Source organism: Callionymus lyra, chromosome 3 (assembly GCF_982586985.1).
Source record: "Callionymus lyra chromosome 3, fCalLyr1.hap1.1, whole genome shotgun sequence".
In the NCBI taxonomy this organism is placed as follows: Eukaryota; Metazoa; Chordata; class Actinopteri; order Syngnathiformes; family Callionymidae; genus Callionymus; species Callionymus lyra.
Window position 1 is genome coordinate 22,711,538 of NC_141820.1, and position 23,880 is coordinate 22,735,417.

The following is a 23,880-nucleotide window of genomic DNA, read 5'->3' on the forward strand; positions in this document are numbered from 1 at the left end:
TTCATATTGTTGGAACTGACCTTTTTATGATCCAACCTTGACATGTTACCTCCATGTATGAAAACCTTTATTCGAAAAATGATCTTAAAATGGTGACAGTTGAAGTATTTAAGTAATGGATTGAGATTAAGGACGAAGCGCAGACAGGATGTCGAAGGGATCTCATCAAAGTGAGGCCCCAGGGGGACTAAAGATACTTCAGAAACTATCATTTTGTATTTTTTTCATGGTATTAATTACTAGTCACTCAATATGACTATAGGGGGTTTTGGTTTAGGGCTTATGCTTTATTCCTTTCGGTGAGTATTTATTGGCCCCTTACAAAGACAACATTTAAAAAGTGCTTTATTTTGGATTAAAATAAATGACAAAGGTTGTTTAATTTATATTAAAATAATAGTTTTAGCTGTAGTTTATAAATTTAATTCCTTTCTTTTGCTTGGTGGTCCCTCACAACAGCATATTTTTAGAACGGCCCCTCAGGAAATTTGATTGGGCACCACCACTGTAGATGGTTGTTTTTTATTTTTAAATAAATCTGAAGAGGACATTAGTGAGACATGTCATTATATATGGTTTACAGAAAAAAAAGAGAAGAAGCATGTTTAGTGTCAGAGATACAGGAACAGAAAAGAACATTTTTAGTTTAGTTTAGTTTCCTCCAAGCAATTCCAGGGCCTGACCAGGGGAGGGCGCTCGTGTACAATAGATTCACTTTGAAGGCTTTTCGACACGGCTCCCCACTTTACGGCACCGTTTTGCTTTCTGCCGTAAAGCAAATCTACTGGAGACCCGAGAAAGGTGACTCCTTAAAGAACGGTAATTCCTGAAGAATTTCATTCTATTCTTTCACTAAACTACCGCAATTTGTCTTTAAATTCGCCGAGTTGTTACTTCTACATCAATCGCCGACTTATCTTGTTGCTATATAGCCTGTTTGTGGTTCGCTGTCATTGACGTCAGACCTACACAACAAACCTTAGCTACGGTCGTGCGACTCGAAAGCGAGTCTAAAAATGTCTTTTACATTAAGACATTGTATGAAAAAGTCCAGTAGAATCCGTCAGTTGTTATTCCATTAGCTTTGGAAGCTTCGATAATTCCAATCCTTGTTTACTCGGTAGCTAATGCAGCTAGTTTGTGTCTAAGCTATTATAGCATAGTTAGTTTATTAACTAATGATTGTAAATTAAAAATACAATAAAAATCCTCTTGTTTGTCATTTCTATGAGTGACATATCCTCATTTATATCAATATAACAACAAGTTACATTCTCTTATATTTAGCACAGTTAATAGTATAGACTATAAACACTATTTGTTAGTTTTCAAATGTATGACCCTGTTAGATCAAATGATTTCTAGAGGTACTGTGAATTTTCGTAACTGATCCATGAATGCATTGTATCAACTATTCTTTGCTAACATCTGTTGTGCACTTAAATCCCAAAAATACAAATAATTCGTGTCTATTAAGATTCTTTCCAGCCGCTTGAAAAAGCCAAAAAACAGCCAACATTCCGGATTCATCATCAGTTATCAATGTTGTTTCAGTTTGATCCAATACATGTTAGATAGATGGATACAACTTTATTGATCCCTCCATGTTGCAAGCCAGTTCTCAGGCTAACCTTTTATAGAGCATTTTTATTTTAAGTTGTTTCTAAATGAATATCTGTAACCTTATTTTGTTCTGTCAATATTGTGTCAGTGGACATGCATCATTAACAACAGACTGGGATGCCCCCTCCATTTTTACAACCAGCATGATTGTTTATTCTTTTTTATGGTGTGGTCTGCAGGGCAACATGCCGTATTGGGACCTGCAGAAGAAATTGGGAGTCAACCTTGATGGCTGGTTTACCACTCAGTGCAACGAGCAGCCCAACAAGCAAGCAGGCCGCTGTCATGTGTTCCAGAAGGAGTGGCTGGAGTGTGCCGACGGCATCGGACATACCCGGGCGAAGAAGGAGTGTAACCTGGAGTTTGATGATTTCTTAGAATGCATGCACCGTAAAAAGCTGGTGAGTCAAGAATAGGGCATAGGGTGTTAATCAAAGATTTTTGGTACCTTTACTGGTACGATCACTTCAATACTGGTTCCTGAACAATACCTTTTTTCGATACCAATTTGACAAGATAAATTCATACAAAAAGAAAATGACATTGCACCTTTACAAATAACGTTTACTTACTTACTCACTTATTAACAAACCTTAAGTTTATTTTTTTAAGATCATTTCTAGAACATTTCCCCTAATCATTTCTAGTGCAAAAAAACAAACAAGCAAGTGACAAAACAATTTAATATTCAGTGCCTTTGTAACAGTTGCTCCTGTCAGTTTTCATGTCCTCTCCTGGTTGATGGTGTCACCAGCAGTGGGAAGTTTTGCTCTGGTTTGTGGATGTTTAAACACAGAGAAATCTGGTTTCTAAGTTTGATAGCAGCGCACCGGACTCTCACTGGTTAACACTGTCCCCTCACATCAGGGTCAGAGGCATCTGTGAAGAGAATATAAACAGTAAACATTAAGTTGGCTTTTGAGACGACTAGGGCTGAACAATTAATCGGATCAACATTTGTTATAAAATCCCGATATTAAAAAATGCGATTATTATATCGCAAAAGGTACCCTTTTTATTTAATTCTATGTTAATTTAATTTCCGGGACTACATCTAGTCACGTGGCTTAAGAGCGGCGCCGAGCAGAACAAGCGAGAGAAGTAAACCCTTTAACCAGTAGAATAAATACTTAATATTTTAAATAGTGCTCAAGTCATATTTTCATTGGCCAGAGTAAAGAGGCTGTTTTATAATCTATTGTTTACAAATTAATCAGAAACTAATTTAACTAAATAAACGTTATTTTATTTCAATTTATGCTTAATTTGCCTTTATAAAAATGGCTTAATAAATGTATCTTAACAATCACAATGAAATACTTTTTACTGTATTTATTGTATTAGGGAAAAAAATTCAAGAAAAGAAGACATTGAAAAAATAATCGCATATTTAAAAGCAATCCCAATATTTCAGAAAATAATCCCAATTTGATTATTTTCATAATCGTTCAGCCTTAGAACCAACACAATAAACCCATAAAGTAAAGCTACACAACTATAACATTGTTCTCTTTTAACTCACCGCACTCTGCACGTATTCAGTTGCATTAACATTAAGTACATTTACCTGTTGATACCCAGATATAGTACTGTAGTTGATACTGTCAGACGACCGGGAGTCTTTCGGTTTCAATCGGGCTGCTGGAACGTTGACGGGGGGACTTGGATGTCAAACGGAGGACGACTGTGAACCGCTCATGCAGTCAAACACGGAGCAACCTTCTCCTCTTTAATCGATCCGTGCATCTGTTGGTGCTTCAAATAATTCTTTGAGTCACACGTCTTAGCCATGCTTACCTACTTTACACATTGCACTGTGGCATTCTAGCTCAGAAACATAACAAAGATGCACATAAACATTAACTAGATCTATATATCATGGGGATGGTGTGCAGACCAAGGTCGCAGCCTTCTTGTTAACTCACAGTACTAACGCCGGTGCCATCCCTATGATGTATAGATCTGTGCAAGTGAACCTGTCTGTATACATTACAGCCAAGTGCTCAGCAGCATTATCACGCCTCCATCACCTGACTCGCCTGCGGGCATCAAAACTGAAGTTCCATTCCCAGCCCTTGTCACAAACTCATATTCTGGAACCTTCCTTTTGATTGACAAGAGTCTGTATCGATTAAATCAACTGCAGCATTGGTCATCATTTGTGTTCAGTTTTGATAAAAATGTTTTTTATTCATTCGTTGTCGTTTCTTTTCTTCGTCCTGCAGGAAACGCGCCTCGACACCATCCGTGCGCAGCGAGACAAGCTGATCAAGGAAGGAAAGTACACACCACCTCCGTGTCACTCAGGAAAGTTTGAGGACACCATATGAAGAGGCTTCCCCTCTCCTTTCCATTGTACACAGACACCCCCCCACCCATGTAAAAGCTTTCAAATAAATATTAAGTTCATCTCCAATTTCTTCTCCTTTTCTTTCAATTTTCTTATATCTCCACGATTCTTGTTGCTACTTTGACTGGGAATTATATCGTGGTGCGTTCAGTGTACACCTGAAGACTGGATTCATCAACTGTTGAACTGTAAAACATACTGGACTCTTGCAATTGAGCGTGAGAATAACATTACTTCCATTACTTCTTACCAGTAGAGATTGCTCTTTATTTTCCATTTACCTTGAATTTTCTGTCAATTCTTAACTCTTTGTTGTTACTGAATACTTCAAATGATGCAATGGTATTGTTTAAACCACGGGTGTCAAACTCAATCACCTAAGGGGCCAAACTCTTAGTGGCCTAAGTTACCAAAACGTCTATTATGGTAAGTATGAGTTTTGCAATCTTTTAATTCATGGCGGATATATCTTAATAATCTGTGTTTGTCCTCTTCTATCAAACATTCACCAAGATAATTACTTTTCTTCAACATATTTTGTTTTATTGTTATTGGCCTCTTTATGTTCTTGTATTAACTGAGCCTGAGAAACCTGGGTGCTGTATTTGACAAAGACATGTCTCTTGTTCAACACTGTAGAAAACTGACCAGAAACTGTTTCCTTCAACTGAGAAAAATCTCTAAACTTATGAAAATGTTGTCACAACATGATCTGGAGCTTGTAATCCATTTGTTTGTGTCTTCTCGCCTGGACTATTGCAACAGTTTATTTTCATGTCTTAACAAGAAGCAGCTGTCTCGCCTGCAGTTGATTCAGAACTCTGCAGCGAGAATTCTGACCCGCTCAAGTAGAAGAACTCACATTTCTCCGGTCCTTAAAACTCTTCACTGGCTTCCAGTTTATTTCAGGATCAACTTTAAAATTCTGGTTCTTACTTTCAGATCTATTCATGGTCAGGCTCCTCCTTACATCACTGATCTGATCCAGCCTTACACCCCAGCTCGGGCTCTGAGGTCTGTGGATCAGAATCTACAGACCTCAGAATCTTCAGGACCAGAGGAGAGAATTCCTTCCAGGCTGTTGCTCCTAAGCTTTGGAACGATCTTCCTGTGTTTGATGATCTACTGATTCTTTCAAGAAACATATTAAGACATTTTTATTTGTTCAGGCTTTTCCTTGATTTTCTGGAACTCCTGTTGTGTTATCAGTTTTATCTTGATCTTTTAAGTATATATTTTATTGAATATTGTTTTGATTGTTTAAGCGCTTTGTGACGCTGGTTTGGAAAAGCGCTCCATAAATACAAATTACTTACTTACTTACTTCTTTATAACCCATACTATCAACGTGAAAATGAATCCACTTTAATGTAATCCATCATCTGGTGGGCCTCAGGAAATGACTCGTCCTTGTGGTTTTAAACTGAGCCATGTCTTCTGACTTCTACTTTATTGTCGATGTTGTATCGATCAGCACTAATGAAGTCCTGGAGCGTTCAATGATTCAGATGCTCTTTAAATATAAATGCATCACGACTGCTTCATATCCCTGTTGTACATTTAATAGTCTGTTCTGAAGATTATATTCTTGCTACTGTGGCTCTAAATCAAATCAGCTTCCAGGAGAAACAATTGACCCACTGACCTGGTTACAGTCTTGACTGGTGTAAGTAAGTGAAATCCTCACAATGGTCGCAGGACCCCCGAGAAGACATGAAGCATTGAGCAATAATGATGACGTTTATGACTCGAGAACTGGAGAATCATTTTTCTTAATGGTCGAGAACTGACACCAGATGGCGACACTGGATAAAGCGAGACAACAGCAAAGGTCTGAGCGTTTCTTGCATCTGTGAACATCAGGTGAGAGGTTTTTGAAGGCAGCACTTTAGTTCATATTTAGATGTTGAAATACATCAAATACGAAATACATGAGAAGAAAAAGTGTGAAACTTTACTCTTCCTGACCTAGGTTTACCTCGCGCCGTGTCAGTAACCAAAGGTCAAAGTCTTGACCTGTCAGGTGAGTGTCTTGACCGCCATGATGGCTCAGTTATTATGAACCGTAAGGGAATCATAACGTGATTCAACACCATCGATGGAACAACAGGAACAGCCTGACGTCTCCATTAGTGATTCAGTGGTTGTCAGAGTGACCACCAGCCATGAATCAGACTTTTTATTTCCAAGCCTGTAAAAGGCTTACTTTGGGCTCTTGCTGCCATGTGACCTGCTAGAAAACAAAAGTATAAAACAAGTCGCAAAAAACGCTTTGCTTTCAATATGTTGTAATAACACGCCTGACAACAACCACCATGGTATACGGAGAACGGTGGTGCATTATCACAATGATTCATTTGAGTCAAATTTCTTTATGAATGTACTCAGCATTGCAAGAATGATGGGTGAATTACATCCTAGTTGACCATCTGTCCTGACCCGAACCAGGGTTAGACAGTCCACACTGGCAGCTAGAGAGAAGACCAGACCAACTCAAGATGTTGGTTCAGACACTCTCAACTTCTAGAAATGTGTCTCTTGTCTTTCGTTGATGACCAGCAGATAATCCACATGCTTATGGGAGGTTGGATTGTGTGTTGTTGGGAGCAGATGAGGAGAAGAAGCAGTATCTCAACACCAATGAGAAATCTCTAAATTTAGGAAAATTATGTCACAACTCGATCTGGAGCTTATAATCCATGTGTTGTGTCTTCTCGTTTAGACTATTGTAACAGTTTATTTTCATGTCTAATCAAGAAGGAGCTGTCTCGCCTGTAGTTGATACAACAATCTGCAGCGAGAATTCTGACCCGCTCTAGTAGAAGAACTTACATTTCTCCGATCCTTAAATCTCTTCACAGGCTCCCAGTTTCTTTCCGGATCAACTTTAAAATTCTGGTTCTTACTTTCAGATCTATTCATGGTCAGGCTCCTCCTTACATCAGTGATCTGATCCAGCCTTACACCCCAGCTCGGGCTCTGAGGTCTGTGGATCAGAATCTACTGATGGTTCCTGAATACGTTTCTCCTAAGCTTTGGAATGATCTTCCTCTCTCTCTGCGTTTGATGGATCTACTGACTCCTTCAAGGAGACCTTTTTGTGCAGGCTTTTCCCTAATTTTCTGGGACTCCTGTGTTTGTCTTATGTGTCTTGATCTTGAAGTATATATTTTAATTGTGTATTGTTTTTGATTGTTAAAGCGCTTTGTGACCCTGGTCTAGAAAGATCTTTACAAATAACCTTGAATTACTTATTTACCAACTTCCTGCATGATAAAGTTTTTTTGGTCCTCCAAGAGAAAGTTTTATTATGACCACGTGTTGACGTTCATAGCGCTAATGCAAACTCAACGAATCCCTGTGCGTCCCAAGATGTCCATCAACATCCGGTCCATCAACATCAGGTCCATCAACATCAGATCCATCAACACCAGGTCCATCAACATCAGGTCCATCAACACCAGGTCCATCAACACCAGGTCCATCAACACCAGGTCCATCAACATCAGGTCCATCAACATCAGGTCCATCAACACCAGGTCCATCAACATCAGGTCCATCAACACCAGGTCCATCAACATCAGGTCCATCAACATCAGGTCCATCAACACCAGGTCCATCAACATCAGGTCCATCAACATCAGGTCCATCAACATCAGGTCCATCAACACCAGGTCCATCAACATCAGGTCCATCAACATCAGGTCCATCAACACCAGGTCCATCAACATCAGGTCCATCAACATCAGGTCCATCAACATCAGGTCCATCAACACCAGGTCCATCAACACCAGGTCCATCGAGTAAAAGTAAATAAGTGTAAAAATGTGAATGAATAATAAATACAAAATACATTTGTTAATGCATTAGAACCTTTTAATACATGATCATACTTTAGCATTACGAGGGCCGCATAAATACAGACAAGGTCTGCACATGGCCCAGGTCTGGTCTACAAGGCAAAGTTTCAGTGAAGATTTGACGTTGTCTTTATCAAATTGAGTCCTAGTATTTAGAGTCATTGAGTTGAGAAAGTAGAGCTGTGATGAAGTGATGATGTGATGATGCCACTGTTTGAACGAGGGATTAAATCATCATATCACGTGATGTGGAGCCAGAGATCAGATGCACAGTAATCCTGAAAAATATATGAATGAGCCACAGATATGTGCGTGTGAACGCCCTATTCTCAACCCAGCGACACACACACACACACACACACCCACACGCAGGGACGGGCACGCGCTCACGGACACGCGCGCAGCAAGTGAGTGTGAAAGTGTGAGTCGGTGGATCTGTCGAGCTCTGGATGACGCAGGAGTGAGAACCCACGCCCGAGAGTCTGGCCCCGTACAAAACCTACTTCGTGGACATGGGTTAACGCGTGGGACCCGCGAGGAGATCCAACACCGGGGGGAGAGAAAGAGAGAGAGAGGGAGAGAGAGAGAAAGAGAGAGAGGGAGAGGGAGAGAGGGAGACAGAGGGGGAGGCTGCCGGGGCTGAGAGACTCGCTGCTGGGGAGAAGGAAACTAGAGGAACCGTGAAGCCATTTCCATCCACGCCGGATGCTTTTTTCCTCACAACCACACCTCGCCGTAGCCTGGTGAACGTGGCCTGGAATAAAACGGGATTTTTTTTAATTTTTTTTACCGCGGAACTGTCGTCCATCCATCCGCCGGAGGAGAGGCAGCAGCGCCGGCCTCGCTCGCTCTGAGCTCGGGCTGCGGATCCGCGACTGACCGGTGAAGGTAAGAGAAGCCAGAGCTCCATCAACCCTGACTTTCATTTCTAAAGACATAAAACCTGTAGTTCCTAAATGTATCTCGAGTGAATGACACCGAATCAAGAATGGAGTCCTGGTGATCCAGTGGACGATGAGCTTCTGTTGTTTCTGCTGGTTCTTCCATCCACACTCCTGACTCACCAGCTAACACCAGAGGAAGGTGCTGGACAAAAGAACCAGTCCATCTGACCAGTCATGCAGACACGGCAGGCTATAGTATTGGGGTATTGATGAATTCATGTCAGAGACCCTCCATCATCTGAACCCCCTCTTCATCCTCCTCCTCCTCCTCCTGGGGGTCTTTCTCTGTCGCATTGAACTGGAGAACATTTCCTGATGTAGATGGTTATTAGAGAATCACCTCCTGTAGCTTCCAAACAGATGGTCCACCACATGATGGTTTCACTCCAGCAGGCTGGTGGACCTTCAGCGAGCAGCAACATTCGACTCTGTACTTCATCAAAATCGACCATGTTTCCCTGCAATGTTCGGTAGAGCTGGTGGTAGTTTCTTCTTTTTTTCAGTAGCCACTAGCATCTTCATCTGAAACTGGTCCATCCCAGCATTATAGACACACTCAGGAACATACTGAGGTCTTCAGGACAATAGCATCAGAATCAACTGCTATTGTCAGTAAAGATTATAAGGAGCAGGAACTTGTTTCGTTGAAATCCTGCCTCGTTTAATCATTAAACTTAAACATAATAAACCAGCTTATCTCAACTGGTGGAGAAGTTTGGAAATAAAGTTGGTTTGAAGTCCAGCAGAGGAGATGAAGAGTTGGATAGAGAATACTGGAGATGAAGGACTTCCTGTCACATTCATGGTGTGGAATAACCAGAGAAGAAAAAAGCAGAAATCATTTTGAAATATTAAGCAATCAATTCCCCATTTTACGTGATTTTATTTGCAGCACTTTGTCAAAGAAATGTACTTCTGAGTTCTTCACCCAGTTTTAACCACTAGATTGAAGTGTTCAACGGTCAACTCGGTCAACGCCAGACTGTCACATTAGTATCACTCTATTTCCTTTTGCACCCTCTTGTAAAAACAAGCTGAGCAAAGAATATGACGACAACTTTAATAATAACATGAAAGCCTGAGGTTTATCAGATTATTTCTACAGTGACTCTACAATACTTGCAGCTGCAATGCTATGACATAATAGCTTTAAAAAAAAAAGGGCTGAAGATGTGTAACTGTCAGGACTAGAGCTCATTGCTAACTTGTGTTAGTGTTGGTTCGTGGTTCATCGTCCTCCGGCTGACTGGGCCGTCTCTCTGTCATCACTTGTTATGCACGCCACATCCAAACAAGGGTGCGAGAAACCCATAGACGGGAAGACAGAACCATCCGTTTGTATCTTTGTCGTCTGTCTGTGTTATTGCATGTGTTTCTCTTCTGTGTGTGTGTGTGTGTGTGTGCATGTGTTACACAACAGTGCGGTGTCTTAAATTTATACTTGTAAATCAATGAACTGTCAAACAATACAAAACATGCTTGTGTGTGCTTGTGAATGATCATTGTGTTCATCCAATTGTTTGTTAGTTTGTGAGCGTATTAACTTTGTGTGTGTAAGACACATGATTGTGTGTCAGACACATGATTGTGTGTTCTTCTTGTGCTCTTTTCCCTGTGATTTAATCTTGTGTGTCTATTCATGCTGGGCAGTAGTGAGACACGCTGTTATTATACCGTCTGTTTGTGTTTATTCTTGTTGTTTACGCCTCTGTGCATGTGTGTGTCTAAGTGAAGATACAAAAGAGTGAGAGTGTGTGTACGTGTGTGTACGTGTGTGTGTGGGTTTGGTCTAGACACACGTCAGTTGTTACTCATTATCACTGGCAGCTCAGATGCTTCTTTCATTCACATGCGTAAATCACAATTGTTTTGTTTTCCGGTATGTTCATATATTTGATGTTCTGTAAACCTTTTGGCCCAATTTTCTTGTTTTTGATGAGGCGCCAGATGGTTTGCTCAAAGTAGATGAATGTTCCCGTTGATATTTCGTGACCTATTAAGATGCTAAGATAAGATAAGGAACAGAGATCGAGGAGAGTTGTCTACAATTATACAGAGGTTTCTAATAACAGTGAAACCATTGTCAAATAAAAGAAAATATCAAACATTAAGATAACCAGAATAAATAAATGTATCCTGAATTTAGTGTTTGTCGTATGACAATACGACATTTGATACGTTGATCTCTGGCTGCACAGGAAGTTGTTTTAGATTAAAGGCATTTTTATAGTGTGATACTTGACTTCCAGTCTGACGTCTTTGAATGCTGCTTATGTTTAAATGTGTTTTCAACACAAGAAACCCTAAAGAATGATTCTAGTATTTACTGAAGCTGTATTTATGTGTATTTGTTCAGGTTATTCACTTAAGACGGCACCTTGGCAGATTAAAACTTTGCCGGTTAATAACTACCAAAACAAAGTATTAAATTAATGTTTTTGTCTTGATAAACATTTATAAAAAACTAGGTGATAAATCTAATTATTCCTAGACAGTTTACCAACCACACAATCTAATGGAAGTTCCAGTGGCTGGATTCATTGTAATCTGATCGGTGAAAGTGAAAAACACTTTTATGTGTCTGATAATAAAGTGTTTTTTTTATCTAAAATGTATAAAAGTACTTTCGATTTAAATTAAAATACACGTACAAGGGTTTCCAACGCCCAGCAATGGAGCAGGGACCCTATTTAAAATATTTCCAAATAATTACTTACTTACTTACTATTTATTTTTGAGGTGTTGTTGTACACGTCAGATACACCATTAACAGTAGTCATTAAAGATAGTGTCATGGGGCTTTTTTGAAAAATAACAAGTATTGGATATTGAATATGTGACACGATCGTGCGTGTAGAATTTGGTACATTAAAAAAACTCACCATTGTCCTTCATGTTGAATAAATCAATGATCTAGAAGGCGAAGATTCAGTTAAAAGAAATGAAATGAAATATCAAATCAGCAGCAAGTGTGACGTGAGAGCGTGTTTCACAGCAGCGTCTCACACTTGAGCTGCATGTTTGTTATCATGAACCCTCGGCTCAGTCCAGCTGCAGATCACAAGATCCGACACGGAGACGAGAATTCCAACTGTCGTCTGAACACCTTAGTCACAGGAAATACTCATCATCAGTAGCATCAGAACGATGCACGGATGACAGAAGTTTGTTTTGGACTTTTCCCTTTCCTCGCCCGAGCTGACATCCCTCGTCTCTCCCCGCCAGCTTCCAAACGCAGGAGAGAGCGTTCTTGTGTTCGCTTGAGTGTATTTAGGTCACGTCCTTCTGTGCGCGAGCTGACGGGAAAGAATAGAAGCCTCAAAATTAAGTTAAATTATTAGTGGATTTAGTTAAGATCAGATCTTGTCGTGTGGTGCAGATAAACGCTAATCATAATGCTATTAAATCTGTGATTCTTATAATGTGTCTCATGACATATAAGTAGGTGGTACAGGGGGTTTCGTGCAGGAGCTTTAACCCTTGTGTTATCTCAGGGTCGAGGTGACCCGGATGCCAAAAGAAATGTGTTTGTGGGTCAAGGGGACGACCTCGCTGGCTTCCATTAAAACATATACAGTGATGGAGGTTGTTTGACCCAGAGATAACACTAGGGATACGACAAACACAATTGTTTTCCCGTCCTTCGGGTCACGTTGACCCTGAGATAATAAAAAAGGGGTTTAAAATCCTTGTACTTTCCTCCCACAATGCATCGAGTCCATGGAGTTCAGACAGATAGGGGGAGAAGCACCAAATAGAAAGATGTTTATAACCACTTAAAATAGTATTTTCTTCTTAGATTTCCTCCTGATTTTACTGCAGGTGCAGACCCTCTATTCCTGGCCTCTGCTGTGGTCCTCTTCATCTGGACCATTATGTACCTTCTAATCCCAAACAATGATGGGAACATCTCAACCAGTATATGTATGAGACATACAAATAAAGCTGTAATAAACAAAGCTATTAGAAAACCACAGTCACAAATACCAATCAATATCAGTATCAATTTCCCTTCCCTCCTCCCGGTCTCCTCCTGGTCTCCTCCTGGTCTCCTCCTGGTCTCCTCCTGGTCTCCTCCCGTCCCTCGGCTCTCGGCTCTCGGCAGCAGCAGAAACCCACTGTGGCTTTGAAGCTTCTATTCTGGCTCTATTTATAAAAGCGCCACTTTGCCACTGACTCACTGGCACATGCAGTAGAGGATTGTGGGAAAACTGTAACCTGCTCCTCGCATAGTTGCCGTGGATACCAGCGGTTTAGGAAGTGGACTTGTGCCAAAGCATGAGTCTGGGCTGAAGTTGTAGACCACCGGCCCGCTGGGATCACTCTGGGTCACTATTGATTTATCTTTATGTCCTTTTTCCTGCCACAGCTCTGGTGGTCATAATGTTTTGGCGTCATGTGAAAGTGAAAACTTTTCAATCCCGTTTTTTATACTTCAACGTTTTAACTGAATATGTATTTTTCTTTTGCCCCTCTATTCTACCGCCTTTTCTTTTCATCTACCTTTCTATCCCTCTTTCAAAACTCCCATCTCCTTCTTCTCTTTCTTTCTGACTTTCTCTCCATCTCACTCCCTCACTCTTTTTTAAATTCTTATTTTCTGCTCTTTCCTCCTGCAGCAACATGGAGTCCTCGGACGACGACACCCTCAGCGAGCGCTCCTGCGTCAGCGAGCCGTCCTTCCGCAGCGAGCGCTCGTGCGGCTCTCTGTCGCCGTGCACCTCGTCTACGTTGGCGTTACCTGGAGACACTTTACCGTGGAACCTGTCCAAGCACGAGCGGCGCAAGAGGAAGAGCCAGGACTCGGTGTTGGACCCGGCGGAGAGGGCGGTGGTCCGTGTCGCAGGTGAGGCAGCTGCCGCTTCTAGTTCTGCTTCTGCGGAGAATCATCTCGCTGGCCGACTTGAGAGAAGAATGCGCGTATGGTTCTTGGTTCCATGAAATAGGTGGGCACAATGGGGTTGGTGTCACAAAAAAACAGTTTCCTTCAACTGAGAAAAATCTCTAAACTTAGGAAAATGTTGTCACAGCATGATCTGGAGCTTGTAATCCATGTGTTTGTGTCTTCTCGCCTGGACTATTGTAACAGTTTGTTTTCATGTCTTAACAAGAAGGATCTGTCTCGCCTGCAGTTAATACAAAACTCTGCAGCGAGAATTCTGACCCGCTCTAGTAGAAGAACTCACATTTCTCAGATCCTTAAAACTCTTCACTGGCTTCCAGTTTCTTTCTGGATCAACTTTAAAATTCTGGTTCTTACTTTCAGATCTATTCATGGTCAGACTCCTCCTTACATCAGTGATCTGATCCAGACTTACACCCCAGCTCGGGCTCTGAGGTCTGTGGATCAGAATCTACTGATGGATCATGAACACGGTTAAGACCTTTTTATTTGTTCAGGCTTTTCTTTGATTTTCTGGAACTCCTGTGTTGTTCTCAGTATTATCTTGAACTTTAAAGTATATGTTTTATTTGTTTAAGCGCTTTGTGACCCTGGTCTGGAAAAGCGCTATATAAATACAAATTACTTACTTACAGTAAGTAAGTATTTGGCCCTCAAGAGGTCATAGTAAAACTATCAGGCTGACTATGTAGAAACGATTTTTGCATTTATTATTCATTTTTATTCTGATTAGTATAGTTTAACTTTAAAATATATTGAATTATAATAAATATAAATATTTAATGATATTTATCATTTTAATTTCATATCTCCCTCATGCCCGATGGATTGTGCCTGGAAATCTTCATCTTAAAATGGAGTGAAAGTATCGCGTAAAAGCCTCCTCCACTGAACACTAAATCATCCAGAATGTTGCTTCTCTCTGCTCCTGATCATGGTGCGAAATGTTGGAAGACAAATGTAGGTCAGTGGGTTCTTCGCAGAAGTCCGGGTTTTCCCTGGTGCTCCGGTCTCAGTGAAAGCGCAGTAGTTTGATAATGGAGGAAATGATGTCAGAGAACATTAATCAGATCAAACTCTTTTAACTGAAACTCTACACGATGATCGATCCGTCTCTACAGTTCAGAGAACTGTTGTGAAGCAGCTGACAAGTTTGTGGGGTTATGTTTGTCAAAAAGCTAATGTTAGCATTGTAGCCAAAATAGCTTTAGCTACAACCCTCGCAGGTTTATCAAGGGAACAAGTAGAAGATAAATGATACTTATTATAATGCTTATTCCTTTTGATGGAAATGCAAAAATAAGTTTTATAATTTTTTATTTTATCACATTAATATGTAACGTTACGTTACGTTTGCTCATGTTTGGCTACATTAGCATATGAGCTAAAGTTGTCCTTGAAAAAAGTTTGGTTTTGACAATTATTGATCGCAATAAGAACAAAATATTCCAGGAAATGTAATCTTATTTTGACACCACTTCCTTTACTGTAGAGATGTTTCACTCCTGATAAAAATGAAGAATTAAGCCTTCAATAAGTCTATCCTAGCTATGTTAGCATTAGCACAAACATGTTGCTGTTGTTGAGTGAGGTTGTGGTTTTGGTCCGTGTTTGAGAATAAAGTACAAACTAAGTTACATGTCAACTGATAAAAAGCAAGGTCGCTGTGTGAGGAGCTGCAGGAACACGTCTGGTGTCGAGACAGACGACAAGCACATCTGTGTTCTGGTTTCTCACTGGTTAAATTCAGGATTACTTGAGGTCCCTCTTAGGTTTATCTCATTAAACATGACTCAGGATCTGAGAGCACAAAGTGATTACATCTAACAAGTCCATTTCAGGAATTTTTCCACCTCTATCTTTGGTGTTTTTTTTTTCTGTAAACCATCACGGCGTCTGGCAGATGTGAGTCCAGTGATGTCATGAAGATTTGTGTTAACATCCTTCCAGTCGTCTGATTTCTCCCAGACTTTCCTAACAACTCCTGAGCTCACAATTGTTGTCCGTTTGATTTAAATCTGCACAAATAGGTCAAACAAAAATACTTCACCAGATTATCCTTTTGGCTTGAAACTTGAAAATATTGCTTTGAGGTTTTCTCGTTGCTTTTTAAATGCATCGTTTATACCATAAAAACATAAGATAGAGAAAAGAAAGACATTAACCCTTGTGTTATCTTCAGGCCTTTGGGTCACCTTGACCCAAAGGTTACACAGGGGTTACACAATTAATGTATAAATACTGTAGTTCCTCAACTTTCAGTCAGATTTCACTCTAAGTCGTGTTGCTAGTGCAGCCATAATATAAGACATGAAACCATATTTATATGACTCATGTACATAGAAATATCATAGAAAAACATAGGTATTGACAATCAAAGTATTACAAATTATATTTTAATATGGAGCAATAAATGGAGCAATAAATGGAGAAAAATAATATTTAAAAAAGAAATAGAAATACTACTAGGAAGCTTTCTGATGGTTTCTAACTCTTAAATTATGTATATTATTGAAATGTGTTAACACGGTGAAACTTTATACACAAGGCTGTTTTTTTACCCATTAATCAGATCCTGATGCTTTTCAGCGTCAGCCAGAGTAGCTGCTCATCTGCCTGCAGCGCATCACGCTTTAGCTCTAATGAACTCGCTTTTAAATGTTCCCATTTAGTCCAATATATCCCCATCCACCGACTGTAACCATGGTAACCAGCCAAGAGAAAGATAAACTCAGTGTCAGAAAGTTGAGAGCGGGATTGAAGAATGCATCGTGACATGAATCGTTTGTTTCAGCTGCGCTGGTGGAATTCCTCTGGTCACATGACCTGCTAAAGAAGTCTATTGCATAAGCAAAGGGACCCTGAGGTCACCCAGTGTGAGCCGCGGTCGTCCAGCCGTGAAAACCATTGTGATGATTTTACATTGAGAGATAATGGTGCGTTTACATTGACCCGGATTCTGCCGCCGCCTGGAATGTGGGGAAGAAAAGTTCCACCGGTGAACGACATGAAAAGATGATTCACTTTTACTCTTCAAATAGATTTTAATTCACTACACTTAATATTCATTTTAGATGTGATTTCTGCTAAACAATGCGTAGATCACATGATCACATGATCACGTGGAAGGCCTCAGTCATGGTTCCTGCATGGAACTGAGTCGTCCTCCCGGATGCCTGATCCGTTCTCTTTTCTCTTCAGGCAGCTGTGAGGGAGCCTCGCGCTGGCTTATTCCCAGTTACCATGGAGACGTGGTCACTGCAGTTTCCATGGTTCTCCAAAGCAAGTGAAAGCAATGACAGGGTGTGTGTGTGCATGTGTGTGTGTGTGTGTGTGTTGGAGGAGGAAGTTGGGGGCTTGGAAAGCTCTGGCTTTAATAAATAGAGTGAGTTTAGAATCCAGTGAGAAGTTTTGAAAAGACGAGCGTCGAGTGAAGGGAGAATGATGAAGTCGAGGAGAGGGTCGGGAGGGGGGGGAGGAGAGGTCAAAGTACATGCAGGCGGGGATTTATAGTGAATGCAATCACGATGGGAACAACAGAGACGGCGGAGTGAGGTCACCGTGCGAACAAACCACAGATTTGGAAGTGCTCTGTGATAGTGCTGGACTGGATTTGTACCAGGAAATACAAATGAATAAGCATTACAAAGTGTGTCTGGAGCAGGCTGGAGCATTGCATGCTAGAATACCAGCATGCTAATCAATATAGTATGTGTAATAGCTGTCTTTGAAGCGTCCCAAATTTAAGATGAGTCCATCACTCAAACACTTGATCACGATGTAGCTCATGAAGACAAGCAAACTTGGATCAGCATGTTTTCCCTCTTTCTATATAATCGTACTGAGAGTGTTGGAGTTCTATTTGAAGGGGTTTTACAATGCTCCTTGTTTCCCCAGACATACTAGATCACATCTTAAAGGTCACGCAGGAAGTCCTATCATCGATCCGGTCACTGGATATGCCGGAAGGTTTCTTGCTGGAACGAATGAGGAGGGGGTTTGAGGATCCCTCGCTCCCGGAATCATCACTATTTATTTTGTTAATGTGGGATCTTATCGAATCCTCAAATCTGATTTGTGAGTTGTTGTTGTGATGTGTTGACTAACTCGGGGGAGAAGGGGTACATCTTGTCGCTGATAAATAATATATGACCTTTGACCTAATTCAATGACATTAATATTGATGGGTTGCTGGTTCAAGTACTCTTTGTGTGTCCCTTTCCCCATATTGCACTGCAACAGTTAAAGCAGTTTACATGTATCATTTCGATGAGTCCGGACACTTTGTAAACATTTATAAAGTTATAAAAATGTACATGATAAAGTTGCAGTCTGATCAGAAACGCAGCCTCAGCTGTGGGTGGCCGGTTCGTCCTTGATGTTGTTTTCTCGTTTGCCGGGAGGAATGTGTTCATTTGTTCAGCTCACAGTGCAACACACACAGTGTCGCTGAACTCCTGACAGCAAACACACAACCCCGACAGCATGTGTCACACAACACAACAACACAGACAAACATCCAGAGGGGCAGGAGGACGCCAGTGAGGGTGATCGGTGACGACACTTTCCGAGGACAAAGGAATGAATCAACTAAACAAACATGTCACATGAATGTATTATTCCTCTTTCTGCTGTTGGGTCACTGTGGCTCGGTTTTTAACCACTAGGGGGCGTCAGGGGTTATTTTTTAATCTTTTGCTGCTTTTTTTTCACCTTGTAAAATATAGATAAGTGAACCGACGTACATAATGTAAGGACTTAAGACGACTATTAAATTATTAATACTAAGATGAACTCTAGGTCATGCTTTCATATGAGCCTCAACCCACCAGTGTTTTGCAAAATACACCTTACTGTAACACATTTACACACAAAAACCCCTACTTCTTTTATGTATCTTTCCTTATGACGAATATTTTTGGGGGATCGTCTCGAAAGTAACTGCTGAGATAATTGTGGGATCGATGTATATTATGCATATTTATATGTCCAATCATCAAATATCGCCACTGTTTATTTTCATTAAATTAAAACACTTTCAAGGCAAAAGCTGTAAGAATTATGCTTCAAGAAATACGGCTACACAAAATATTGGCCTTTATTTAGCATGTTTGGTTAACGATAACATTACATGTATTTCTGTAATAAGTTTGGAATTGTGAAAAATATTTCTTTTATTTAGTGTATAATGGTTAATATTAACTTATTTTATTGATGTATTTTTTATTTCTTGCATAATATCATTTTAACACATCGATAATTTATAAAATGTTTCTATTTATGTTGACATTCAGAGAACAATGAGCCACATTTAATGCAGTTAAGCAGATCTGACACACTGAAATGAGGTACGGATTAACGTATAGATAATCTTCCACGCTTCATTAAATGGCTTGAAAGGTTAGACTGATCAGTAACCTGCTCTACATAAGGTTACAATATATTTGTTGAGAACAGACCATAAGCTGTAGGTGCTGGTCAATATTTATACTCGAATATCACACAGGTTAGTTTACATAAATGTAAGAAAACACTTTTTTTGTTCCACTCTATTGTTTTTCTAAAAAAGAATAAGGAAATTAACAAAATTCACAATGCTCAGTATTTTTAAAATATTTAATATACATTTGTTTTAGTACTTTGATTGTTGCTTTAAATATATAATTTATTTCTAACCTGTCGTTAAGTTAAGTTTGTTGAAGACCATATAGTTATGAAAGAAAAGTTGTACTGACCACTGTTGCGGTCGTAGTAGTTTCAAGTGTTGCCGTCTTACAAGATTCAAGATTCAAAGCGTTTATTGTCATAGGTACTACGTACCATGAAATTCTTACTTTGTACCCCCAACAAAAGTGCACAGTAAAAATAAACATATATACGTATATAGATATATATATCTATATATATACATACATATATAAAGAACTATATATACATTTGAAAGAATATGTATATATAGTTATTTATATATGTATGTATATATATATATAGATATTTATATATATATGTTTATTTTTACTGTGCACTTTACTGTTCGTAGATGGTGGGAAGATGTTAAAGTTAAAACGGTACCTACAGCAGGAGACACAAACTGTTTTGTTCATCTTAAAAGCAAGTTAATTCCAAAGGCTTCTCTATAAGAAGATAAAATAATGGTGTGGAAAATGTTTGTTACCGTGCATCAACGACCACCAGGGAGAGCTCTAGATCCACTTTAATCTTCCAGCCTCAGATTTTTTTTGTTTACAATGCAAAAAAAGTCAAATATTTCATCCACAACTACTCTGATCAAGTATGAATGTATATGTCACCCATCGGTATTTCACACGCACATTTATAGAACCCGCTTGTCTTCCGGTCGCGGGCTCCAGCAGTGGGCGGTCACCAGTAAGAATCATGTCCAGCGGGACCAGAGTTTCCTGACGTCGGCGTCAGAGGAGCAGCAGGAGACGTTTGCTGCATGAAGCTGCGATCACCCGAGCAGCAGCAGCAGCAGCAGAGGGAGAGGAGGAAGAACTCATCCACAGGCCTGGACACAACAGCGGAAAAGCAGCCATTACGGCTGGGGAAGAAAAAAAAACGCGCCGGTAGTCCTGGGTGTCTCGCCTCTGATCCTCAGCCGGCCGGTGGCAGCCTCAGCCCGGATACTTGCTCCGCCTGCTGCACCCCTCAGCTGGAAGTCTGATGAATAGATATTGACTGACCGGGTTTTTTTTTCACGGAAATATATCTACAAGAAAAGGATTTTTTTTTTTTTTTCAAATTGTTAACCAGCGGAGTGTGATTCATCCACACGCCGGGGAAGGTGCGATTAGAGCGGCTACACTAGCAGCGCCGAGTCCCGGTCACTGCGGTAGATCCGCGGCTCCTTCTCCTCTCCTCTCTTCTCTCACCGGCGTATGGAAGCACCATGGCCGGGTACATGCCGAGACAGATGCCCTCGCACGGACAGCAGGAGATGGAGTACGCCCGGGCTTATGAAGACGTCCTGGAGCGATACAAAGGTAACAGTAGCCACCGAGTATATAAGAAAAAAGCACGTTTGATATCAGAACCATGGATGACTTTATATGACTTTATTGGCTCCTGGGGCCACCTTCTGATCAGGTGACATCTGTGGGCTTCATGCCAGGCCAGCACGTTTTTCTCAACAACATTCATTCTTTCATGGCTGAGATTTCAACCTTAAAATAATTATCTATTACTTTTCCTGCATGCCTCGAGACACCAGGAGCTGAAGTGTTCTTGCCCTCCAGCATCAGGGATCTCTCCCTTCCTGGCCCCTGTCTAGGTGCTGTGTTTGTCCTGTAAATAAAGATGAACAGGAGGGAGGTCAGCAAAGGTGATATTAAATCAGAATACAACATGGTTTGAAATGTTGATTTATGCTCCTCCTCTGTGTTTTTTTTTGTGTGATATCTGAATAAATACCTGTATTTATTTGGTGTGTGTGTGAAAGAGTGGGTTGTGTCAATAGTCTTAAGGTCACATCTGCCGGTGATGAAAAGGAGGGCTCTTTAAATTATTGATCCCGGTAATGAATAGAGACTCCTCGGGGTCTGAGACTTGATGCCTGTGTTGGTGTGTGTTGCTAGGTTGTGTGTCGGTGGAGGGGAACGTTATCGTCCAAATTACTTCTCAAAAGTGGGCTCTACCACTCATTTTTAATACTATTCTGTAGTTTTGTCAAATATTAATTTTCATTAAATGGTTTTTGTTAGATTTAGAACATTAAAAGGTTTTTGATGCCATACACAAAATAACAATTAACAAAGAATGTGATTTTTATTATTTTAGTCCAACTGAAATAGCTGTGTCATGAAGTGGTCAGTAGCTATGTAGGTCTCATTGCTCTACAATGATGACACCTCTATTTTAAACTATATTTTTGGCTCACGGAGTGATCTACTTTCTGGGAGCAAGAGTGAATATGTGGCTGTTGGGACTCTGAAGATGCATGACATGTCTTATTTCTTCTGACGAGTCCTTGAAAACAATCCTACCATATTCTATATATAGCAGGTAGCTTTAGCGATTGTTTGTTTAAGTGGCATTTACTGTAATGGCAGAGAAAGTCCTGTCATGCTTATGATGTCAGTCTTCAGAACTTTCTGTTCTAAAAATCAAGTCCTTCAAGTGGAACCTGACCTTTGCACAATTGGGCGAGCGAGCGCAACTTTTTTGTTTTCTTAGAGGATTCCGACGCTCATGATCTTACTCCTTACAGAGTTCACGTCGTGCCAATGTGGGAGGAGTTCTGGAGAATTGCTCAATTAGTATTGTCAGATGTTTGTGTCACTACTGTCTTAATAGTTTTCTAAACCACTGTACAGCTCCTCAGTGGCCACAGTATATACTCAGACTGTTGTCAGGGGCCATCAAACCAACCAACCATCAACAGATTATCGTCTTTATGCCATGACTTTTTATAACAATGCTTAATTAGCTAGATTTTTAGATATAAAATCAAATAAAAAAATAAATAATAATACAATTAAATTAAAATTATTTTGACAAAAAAATAAATGCTCACTAGAAGTGCAAATATAAAGAAGAAAAAAAGGCAGAAAAAAATAATTAAATGATGGATACTGATATGAGTATTAAAAATATATACAACATACAACATAAAATAGTTAGTTTGCTATCAGATGAACATGATCATACTTTGAACTCTCAGGGGCCACATACGTACAGTCAATACATGTTGGACTCTATTGTATCATCAGTATGTGTTTGAACAAAACTCTCTTTTCATTTAAATATTTGCATTAGAAAATTTGCTTAAGCCCTGCCCACTGAAAACAGTTGTTTTTTTCTGGAGATGAAATCTTGTTTACCAAACTCTCTCTGCTGTGATTGGTCAAACATCTAGGTTTGTCACCGTGTGTCATCAATCCTAGAAGTCACCACTCCAGAGGGACTCGTTGTATAAACAAAGTGGATTGATTACAGCTGCCTGGAGGAGGAGCGAAAACCATTATTACATCATAATGAGCTGTGCTCTCGTAACCTCTCATTAGCCGGGATTTTAGACGGGGCGGAACTTTATGAAGTATTAACTTAATACTGCATCTAGAGTAGTTTGCAGGAAATGGATTGTTGATCACACTTTTGTGCATTTGAATCAAGTGTTGGCTTGTAATTGGGCTGTATTTAAAGTGAGGGCAGGTTGTGTCTCGTAGCAGAATTTCTGTCAATCATGAGTGAGGCCTGATACTCAATTTGTTCGTCCAATTGTATTATTTGATGAAATAATTCCTCTGAAGTGTTAAAAGTGATTTAATTGTTGTTGTTTTTCTCTTCACACACTGGACTGAGTTACAATCTGACATGATATACAGCAGCACTGAAAAGTTTAGTGCGAGTCTCGGCCTCCATTGAGCGATTACCACCATTAAACTGCGGTCGGCCATTCACAATAAGTTTCTCCTCCCAGCGACTCTTTTCTTCAAGGGGCTAAATCAGGCATTATCGGCAGGGTTTCCCACGAGAGCGCTGATCAAAGAAGTGGGACATAATCACGTTGATATGACTTGACTTGGACGCGGGCCTCTCGGTCCCCTCGCTGTGTCGGAAATCTCAGCATGTGACGGCGGAAAAAGTCCCGATCAAAGGAGGTCGGCAGGCTTGTTTTTCTTAGCTTATTCATATCTACACTCAATGTGTTAGCTTACAGCCTCGCTGATCTGAAATTGGCGTCTTTCGCCTCAACATGCCAGAGCTCTTTATTTTATATAACTCTGCATTTTTTTCAATTATGGATCCTGGATCTGAGCAAGAGTCACACCCTCCACTAGTTTTCCCTGCAGCTGCGAGTCAGCTTCTTCTGTTGGCATTTCCATTCACATGTTGTCAAAGGAAGTCGTGCTCCTGGACCTAAACATGAACACCTTGGACTATCTTTAAACATCCTGAACTTCCTCTTTTTATTTCTTTCTACACATCTCAAAGTATCGCCCGATGTCCAAACTATCATGTATAAGAAAGACAATGTTGGTGTCAACATTGGTCCATTAGCTTCTTCAGATTATGATGTTTACATTTGAGTTCTCGCATCCATGTAGAGCATTCCAACGACTATGGTATGTCAGGATTCGTAAAATAGAATATGCTCACATGACACTGACTAGGTCAAGTTGTAGTTGTATAACGTGGAAATATGTTTCTTTCTGCATCATTCAAGCAGTGATACTATTG

At 40.2% G+C, this 23,880-nt stretch overlaps 2 protein-coding genes across 4 annotated transcripts in view; both read left to right on the plus strand.

Moving 5' to 3' along the window:
- The first annotated feature begins 743 nt into the window (after nt 1–743).
- ndufs5 (NADH:ubiquinone oxidoreductase subunit S5) lies at nt 744–4,039 on the plus strand. Its single transcript, XM_087785836.1, has 3 exons — nt 744–819; nt 1,803–2,024; nt 3,849–4,039. The coding sequence occupies exons 2-3, from the start codon at nt 1,809–1,811 to the stop codon at nt 3,951–3,953; spliced, it is 321 nt and encodes a 106-aa protein (XP_087641962.1). The 5' UTR covers nt 744–819; nt 1,803–1,808; the 3' UTR covers nt 3,954–4,039.
- A 9,357-nt stretch (nt 4,040–13,396) lies between these two features.
- Nucleotides 13,397–23,880, plus strand: part of macf1a (microtubule actin crosslinking factor 1a) — a 136,214-nt gene continuing 125,730 nt past the window's right edge. For 2 of the 3 annotated variants that reach the window (XM_087787108.1, XM_087787113.1), the window contains exon 1: nt 13,397–13,623. In XM_087787108.1, the coding sequence (XP_087643234.1) occupies nt 13,401–13,623 (223 nt within the window). In that variant the 5' untranslated portion in view covers nt 13,397–13,400. Of the gene's footprint in view, nt 13,624–20,237; nt 20,685–23,880 lie in introns of those variants that run through there. The other variant, XM_087787109.1, reaches the window with a different exon arrangement.

What these genes read in the sequence shown, in the direction of transcription:
- ndufs5 (XM_087785836.1), top strand. Translation starts at nt 1,809, where the DNA reads ATGCCGTATTGGGACCTGCAGAAGAAATTGGGAGTCAACCTTGATGGC. An exon ending in GCATGCACCGTAAAAAGCTG is followed by an intron (nt 2,025 to 3,848) that starts GTGAGTCAAGAA and finishes TTCGTCCTGCAG; the next exon opens with GAAACGCGCCTCGACACCAT.